Source organism: Pinus tabuliformis, chromosome 8, assembly GCF_031772625.1.
Source record: "Pinus tabuliformis cultivar Carrire ecotype Pingquan chromosome 8, CPIR1, whole genome shotgun sequence".
Taxonomy (NCBI): domain Eukaryota; kingdom Viridiplantae; phylum Streptophyta; class Pinopsida; order Pinales; family Pinaceae; genus Pinus; species Pinus tabuliformis.
Genome location: NC_142294.1, coordinates 1,348,462,739 through 1,348,471,221, shown reverse-complemented (window position 1 = coordinate 1,348,471,221; position 8,483 = coordinate 1,348,462,739). Strand labels below are relative to the sequence as shown.

The 8,483-nt window shown below is 39.2% G+C and overlaps 1 protein-coding gene across 6 annotated transcripts; it reads left to right on the top strand.

Moving 5' to 3' along the window:
• The first annotated feature begins 3,157 nt into the window (after nt 1–3,157).
• On the top strand, nt 3,158–8,259 carry LOC149240488 (beta-galactosidase-like). Of its 6 annotated transcripts, XM_089373728.1 has the most exons (9): nt 3,424–3,846; nt 3,998–4,102; nt 4,200–4,266; nt 4,414–4,506; nt 4,674–4,817; nt 6,325–6,419; nt 6,600–6,705; nt 6,801–6,888; nt 7,271–8,259. In XM_089373728.1, exons 4-9 carry the CDS (start codon nt 4,420–4,422, stop codon nt 7,408–7,410), a joined length of 660 nt encoding a protein of 219 aa, XP_089229854.1. In that variant the 5' UTR covers nt 3,424–3,846; nt 3,998–4,102; nt 4,200–4,266; nt 4,414–4,419; the 3' UTR covers nt 7,411–8,259. The 6 variants fall into 6 exon arrangements, with proteins under 6 accessions (XP_089229852.1, XP_089229854.1, XP_089229853.1 ...); XM_089373726.1 differs by adding an exon at nt 3,158–3,370 and having other exon boundaries at nt 3,506–4,266; XM_089373727.1 differs by having other exon boundaries at nt 3,998–4,266.
• Nucleotides 8,260–8,483: the final 224 nt, after the last annotated feature.

Sequence of the window (8,483 nt, the reverse complement as noted above, 5' to 3'; positions counted from 1 at the left end):
TAAGTCAATTGGGACAAATTTTGTACACATCGCCATCGTCGGGGATCGAACCTGCGTTACCCATATGACAAGTGGGATTACTTACCACAATACTAAAACGAAATATCTAATCACTCCCGGACCTGCGTTACCCGTATGACAAGTGGGATTACTTACCACAATATCTAATCACTTCAGAGTTTACGGTGATGAAGTTAAGAGACTAGAATACTTAACACAAAGTTAAGAGACTAGAATACTTAACACAAACAATACATTGTCGTTGCGGAGAATCGAACCAAGGTCATGCGCAACAGAGGCGAAATATCTAATCACTTCAGAATTTACGGTGATGAAGTTAACAGACTAGAATACTTAACACAAACAATACATTGTCGTTGCGAAGAATCGAACCAAGGTCATGCGCAACAGGGGCGACTATGGAGTTGTTTTGCAACTTTAAAAGCACAAGAATAGGTTTTCAGTAAACAATGGACTCAGCTGCAACCGTTTCAGCGCTTTGAATCGAACTGAAATGTGGAGTAAACTTGAAATCTCCCTTTCGTGCAACATCTCATCACTGCCCATGTCCTATCGATAATATTCATCTCTCTTAATTATTATAAGTGAACTATTTTCACGCTGCCCATGTGGGATTAAGCGCGCTATTCTCCCGACTCACTTTCATGGTATCCCTATGAACATGAATGAATTAATTAATTCACGGTACTTCTTGTTTTAGTTTATTTCTTACAGTGAGTTGAAAAACACCATAAGTTACCCGAAATGAGAGTGCCTTTATCTCTTGAATTATGTGTTAGTTGTTTATTAGTCCCTGCCATTTGGCAATGGCCAGAGTTTGACTTAACATTAGTTGACTTGTTGGCCAGCGGTTTGCTACTGCCATTTGATTGATTTTGATTTTGATTGATGATTTTGATTTTGATTGATTGAGTATAATGAAAGTTTTTAGATAAATAGTCATTTATTATCTTATTTGGCCTCTTCTTCCCCTCTTCTTCCCTAGGTTTCTTCCCTAGGTCAGAGGCTGAAAAGCATATATTATCTTAGCTTTGTGTTATTCATTTGTTTTGGACTTGTTAGACTAATGCTAACATTATACTGCTAGTAAAACCTGTTAGACTAATGCTAACATTAATCTAGCAGTATAAAATGCTAGCTAGCTCCTGGAGCTCCTGGGTATTGTCTATTGGAATCGGTACATCCTTCCGCTGTGACTGATGGGCTTTCTTGCTCTCTTGCCACCTGTTGCTGCTTCTGCTTATTCTCTGAAGTTGCCACCTATTGTTGCATGTTACTATGGTGTCTATGGAACCGTATGGAACCGAAGTTGAAGGGACCAGAACTGAAGGGACCGGAACTGAAGCTAGAGAGAACAAATGATGCTGGAGAGAACAAATGAAGATCACAAGGGAACTGAAGCTGGAGAGAACAGAAGAAGATTATAGAAGAAGAAGATTATAAGAAGAAGATCATGAGAGAACTGAAGTTGGAGTGCTGGAGAGAACGAATTATCCCAGAGTTGGACCTCATTCTGGTAGAGACCTCGGGTATGTCGGTGGGCACTGAGTTGGCAGGGGGCTTCAATCCGGCTTCTTGTTAGACCTTCACCTTCTTCACACGGCCATAAATAAGGTACGAGATAGCTTCTTATATAAGCCAGCTTCCATGAATTTCAAGCATATGGTGAGCGTAGTTCATGCATTAATAGAGGCAAATGGATGACTATGAAGGACATAACTCCATATAGTATTAACATCCTCCATACAGCATAAACATCGACTCGCATAGATTCCCTCATTCCTGCTTGCTTGGGCAGCCGAATACGAAAATTCAAAAGAGTAGGAAGGGCTCTGCCTCCGACACGGGCATCTGCCTCAATGTTCAGGGGCTCAAACCGAACTTCTATCATTTGCATCGCAATCCCAACTCTGTGCAACCGAAAAATTGCCTCCATCATTGCAATTCCATGACATCAGTATAATTTCATCATTGCAAAAAGCTCAAGCTCGACGGCAGATATTTTGCTTTACCTGTCAATCCTTTGTTTGAGCTTCGTCAAAGAACCGCTCCTTGTTCACTTCAGCCACCTGCAACACTCTCTCATCGTCCTATGCGTGGATGCTCCTTCTACTGAAAGACCCAGATAATGCAGTGTCTTTGCCACTCCATGCACTGCTCCCAGTTCGCCACAACCCCCCTAATTCCAAACGCACAGGCACGGCCATGACCTTGCAAGCCTCCAATCCCTTCAACAACTTCTGCAATCCCGCTTGCTTGGGCAGCCAAATACGAAAATTCAAAAAAGTAGGAAGGGCTCTGCCTCTGACGCGGGCATCTGCCTCAATGCTAAGGTGCTCAAACCGAACTTCTATCGTTTGCATCGCAATCCCAACTCTGTGCAACCGAAAAATTGCCTCCATCATTGCAATTCCATGACATTAGTATAATTTTATCATTGCAAAAAGCTCAAACTCGACGGCAGATATTCTGCTTGACCTGTCAATCCTTTGTTTGAGCTTCGTCAAAGAACTGCGCGTTGTCCACTTCGGCCACTTGCATCACACTTCGGCCACTTGCATCACTCTCTCATCGTCCTGTGCGTGGATGCTCCTTCTACTAAAAAACTCAGATAATGCAGTGTCTTCGCCACTCCATGCACTGCTCCCAGTTCGCCACAACGCCCCTAATTCCAAACACACAGGCACGGCCATGACCTTGCAAGTCTCCAATCCCTTCAACAACTTCTGCAAGGAAACCTAAGAAAAGAGCATTGAAGTCGCTAGCATGGACAGATATTTGAACGTCCTCATCTAGCTAGAGGTGGACAGAATGAGTCAAGCAAACCAATTTGAAAAATGGTTTACATGATAGTTTAAGTGAGCTTAGATCTTAGAGCCCATGTAACGTGACACTTGGTATTCATGGTGAGATTAGATCTTAGAGCGCATGTAACGTGACACTTGGTATTCATGCGGTAGCATGAAGTCCAGCTGCAGCGACTTCTATATTTTTATATATTCTAATTGTCATATTATTTTATTTAATAATTTTTTATATAACTTTTAATTATTAGTTTTTTCTTTTTATTACCACCTGGTAGCCTGTTTATTACCACGTCCAGTATTGTTCTCTTCTTTCTTTTTGGAATACATATTTCTGCAAAACCCGGAAGTGAGGTCAGCGTTTACAAATTGAACGATTTTATCTGTCTTTGTCCTGATTACAACAAAATACCCATTTTTTTTTGAGGTTCGACTACGCTATTAAAGTAGAATAAGCAGAAAATGGGGAAAAATAGGTTTGGGAATGCAAGGCCTTGATTGGGCTGGAATGGACTTCTGGTGCTTATCTGGAATTTGAGAATTCTGTATGCAGTACCATCTTCCCTCATTTTTGTTTTTGTGGTTGACATTTTTTTTTTTGCAATTTTGAGCAAGGCCAATGTTCTTAGATATCTGGCCCATCCAAGCCCCAACTGATCAGGATTTCACGGCATGATTAGAAAACAGGCTTTAAGCAGTGGCATTCGACCGAGTCTACGCATATACAGAGGCGGTTGAAGAATCATAGCGCGCACCAGCACTTCGTCCAGCACCCTTTATTATTATATCGATATCCATAACCTATTTAGCAAGTGGTTGCTGATTCGATTCATACCCAATGGACTCAGTTGATCTTGACCCAGTTGGCCTAGAAGTAGCAGGGGTTTCACCACCCTCAGTGTTAGGGGTAGAGGCACCAGAAGCGAAGGAGGAGAATGAAGCAGTCCCAAAGCCAGTTGACCTCATTCATTGACCCGGAGCAGCACCCAATTCAAAGGCATCACTAGCATCAAAAGAAAAGGTAATAAGGGCATAGGCAGGAACAAGGACCGTAGAGATCTATATAAGTTAGTGTTATTTTGGTCCCGCTTGGATGGTGAATATGGCGCGTTTAATGCTTTGGAGACGTAGAGCTTTCGGGTGACTAGCGTTGTGCTTTTGGTCTCATGAAGGCTCGTTCGTTTGGAGCAGGCAGGACTAAGCCTTCATTTGGAGGAGGTGGGACTTTATGTTCATCTTCGCATTGGCCCTTATGTTTGCGCAGAATAGAATTTCGGGTATATTTCCTTTTGACTGATTTTCTGCAAGGTCCTCTCTACTCAAATCTACCAGGTCTTTATAACATTGGACACGAATCTTTTGATATATCCGCAGAGGCTTTCCAGTTTGGTTGAAATATGTTCCTGGCATCAGTTTCAGAACAGATAATGAGCCTTTCAAGGTTGACCTCTATGAATACCCTTTTATTTCTTTTGAATTCTTATGGTCATTGCAATGTTCTCTAAACTGTCAGCGTCAGTGAGTCACATGCTTTCAAATCATATCATTCTTGTTACATTTTATGATTACCCGTTTGGGTATTTTACAGAATGCAATGGAAGGTTTCACAAAAAAGGTTGTCGACATGATGAAAAGTGAAGGGCTGTTTGAATCGCAAGGTGGACCAATTATTATGGCCCAGGTATACTTTGATCCCTCATGGTAAAATGTGTCAAATTTTGATTGGTAGTCAATTGCTTGATTCATTATATTTGCAGAAAAGAGTGATCCGCATGGATAGTTTGAACTTTGTATATACTCATGGTTTGATTTCCTAATATAGTGACTAATGACAAAGTGTTCTTACAGCTAGAAAATGAGTATAAACCTGAAGAAATGGAGTATGGGTCTGCTGGAGTGCAATATATGAATTGGGCTGCTCAGATGGCTGTGGGAATGGATACGTGTGTACCTTGGGTTATGTGCAAACAAGATGATGCACCAGACCCTGTGGTAAGCTCTGTTATCAATACCCACTTATATGTTTATATCATAATATCTTCATGTGGGCACTTGGTGACTCTGTCTCTGGATGAACTTGTCGAATTATAAGAAAATGTTGCACCAATTAAAACGATAGTTAGCTTTGCATATTCTCTCTGTCTAAAGAGGTCTTTGACTGATTTTTGGTGCTGCAATTCGCATTGCACTGTGCATGTATGCACGCCAAATTTTGTAACATGTATATAGAAATTATAGTCTATGAAAACAATTGCCCTTTTTAATGTCTTAAAATTAGATGCATTCCAACGGCTGCCAAATGTGAAGCTTGTTTTTCATATGTAAATTCTGAGAACTTCATGACACCACCCTTACAAAGTAGATCTGGTGAGTCACCTATACCAGGGGATATGCATATCAGCTCAGTTGAAACACCACTTGTACCATTTCATGATCAGGTGCAAGGCATCAATTCTGAGAACATCATATCAGAATTTCTGTCTAATGTTCAGTCTGATGAAAATCATATTGCATTTTGGAATTTGAATTCAGGTTATAATTACAGTTATTTTGATGACTGGTGTTCACTTCAAGGGGTTGATGATGTTAATACATGATCTGCACTCAGCACTACTGATGTGGCCAATTCGGCTAATATAATTGGTATTTCTGAGGGCATCAACACTACTATCGTGGGAAATGTGGCAGGGCAAGCAACAATGGATATTCCTGAAGGCATTCTTCAGGAATATTTCTTTGAAACCTGATACCAGTGAAACCTATATTTCTTTGCCAGAAGAATGGAATTTTGATGATGAAATGTCCAAATTGGGTTTCTAAGTTAACCAATGCAAGCTGGAATTTTGATGATGAAATGTCCAAATTGGGTTTCTAAGCTAACCAATGCGAGCTGGATGTAGCTCCATCAATGTAAAAGGCGACTTGATATGAAGTTTTGAGAGTTAGGCAGTGCTGATCTCATTATTCATTTTGTCTGTAGCTTGATATATTATTTATGAGCCTTGCGGGATGAGCTTTTTATTGGTTTATCTGGTTTTTTGTCATCGACTTGGTGTGCCAGAAAATATTACACAGCTGTTGTAAACATTCAAAATCAATTTTGAAATTCTGGCTCTTTTTATCAGTTCTGCAATCATAAATTTGTTGATGCTAGATCACGCTGACATAGTCAAAATTCCGCAACCAAACGTGAGCCGTAAAAGTCAAAATTCAGAAACTTTATGGCTTTTCATGCTCAGCCAGGGGAACACTAATAACTACGCACAGTTGTCATAAATGACTGTTTTGAACTTTGTTTTGGAGTTGTGATATATGGTTCTCTTTTGGAACTTTGTAGTGTTAAAATACCAAATTTATCTGATAAGTTTTGCATTCATCCACAGGCAAAGAAAATATTACGATTACTTGCTTCTGAAATTTGAAGTAACAGAATAACACAGGTAGAATGATTTACTTTTGCATCACAATTTTAACAATATTTTTATCTGCTTGCGTTTAGAGTAGTTGTCTAATCAGGTGTCTAAATCTGGCAACCATACAGTCCTCAACCACCAGGTGTCTAAATCTGGCAACCATACAGTCCTCAACCACCAGGTCGCTGCACTTAATTTGCAAATGCGTCCTTCAATAAACTGATATGATGAAGATTCTAGGCTCTTCAGTAAAGTCTTTATTGCAACAAATTGAAAAATGCAGATATGCAGCAATGTTTATAATCAGTTGTAAATGTAATTTGAACTTATAGTATCCGAAACATTGTCTCTGATTTTCTAGGTATACTGAATTTGGAGGTGCAACTCCTCGTAGACCGGTGGAAGATCTGGCCTTTGCAGTTGCTCGCTTTTTAGTGAAGCGTGGATCTTTTGTAAACTACTACATGGTAGGATTTTCACATTAACAATTGGACCGCCCTAGCAAGTGACCTTCATATATGGAAGTTTTTACTAAATTATGTATGATTCGGATTTGTTTCAGTACCATGGAGGAACAAATTTTGGCCACACAGCGGGTGGGCCTTTCATTGCAACCTCCTATGACTATGATGCACCCATAGATGAATATGGTACGTTATATCTTGGATGTGATATTTTCTAACAATCTTCACTTGAATTTGTATCAAAGTAGTGCAGAATTGAGAGAAGTTTTATCAGGACTTGAATGTCATCCTTGGGCAATCTATAAGGTTATCTATTTATTTGGCAAGGGAATTGAATTCTGCTGTAATGCCTTTTCTGTTCTCGGGCTCAATATAAAGCAACTGCAATAGAAAAAACATTGTCAGAAGATTAAAAAACAACAGAAAGCTTGAATTTGCTACGATGTGAATTTCTTCAAGTCTTACTTAATGCTTGCCTTTTCCTTTCAATATCCAGCCTTCTGAATAGTGAAATGGATTCTGACCTTTGGAACACAACCTATTGCTTTCGACTCTTTGTCTTTGGCAGGGCTGATTAGACAGCCAAAATGGGGTCATCTTAAGGAATTACACAAAGCCATAAAGCTCTGTGAGACTGCTTTAGTTAGTGGTGATCTTGTTGTTACTTTCTCCTACTTTCTTAAAAGATGCTATGCAAGACAGAACTGACTTACGTGTTGTCTATTCAGGCTTATGCATATTATGCAGGAGCTGGAAATTGTGCCGCTACATTTCTTGTAAATTTTGATTCAAATAATGTTGGGAGAGTCATCTTTAATGGTCAGCACTATAAAATAGCTCCGTGGTCTGTTAGCATTCTCCCTGATTGCAGAAATGTGGTTTTCAATACTGCAAAGGTGATAAGCTTGAGTTATTAGAGTTGTGATTCTATCTTCTTTTTTTTTCTATCTTAAAGCATTACGTCTCATGCAACTTGTTAAAGTTGATGCACAAACCTGGAGTATCTGGATGTTGATCCCTTTTGTTGCAAGCTGTTTCAAGGTTATAATAACTGATTATGTGCACCAAACAATTAATTAAGTTCCCCACTGGTCTAGCTGATAGTAGACAAAAGAATGCGTATCTGATTTCTCAGATAGCAGTTGATAATAAAACAGAAAATAATCATTCTATTTCTGTTATATTTTTTCTGATGCCTGGCTTGCATGTATATTGTAGCATGTCACATGCTCGATATTATATTAAATTATTAATAGATTGGGTATCGTTGGGATAAATTTCTCTGGAAATTGTTTGAACTGAAACTCAAGCATATGGTTATTGTAGAAATACATGGATATACATATCATGAATCAAGACAAAATGAATAATTACTTGGAACACTGAGAAAAAGCTTATTTTAAGGAGAATCTGTTCTTATACAATGTCATGCTATTCCCTTTGTCAGTTTTTCTTTCTAGTACTGATTTTTCATTGCCAAACTTATGTCTCTGCTTATCCTACAAATCCCAGCAATTGTTATGTCTTTCCAACGGCAAGAGGCAAGATCATCAAGCAATTGTTATGTCTTTCTTATATGTTTTGCACTCACTCAAGGCAGGGACTTGCTGCTCAGCAACCCTCCTTGTTAAGTTATCATATCATTTTGTTTTGTTTTAAGAAAAGGGCAAGCAAAAGACGAGACATTTCTGACCATTACTATTGAGAAGCATCACCACGTCCTACTGAGTTAGACCCTTGGTTCAAGAACAAATCAACCAATACATATTAGCATTCATTAC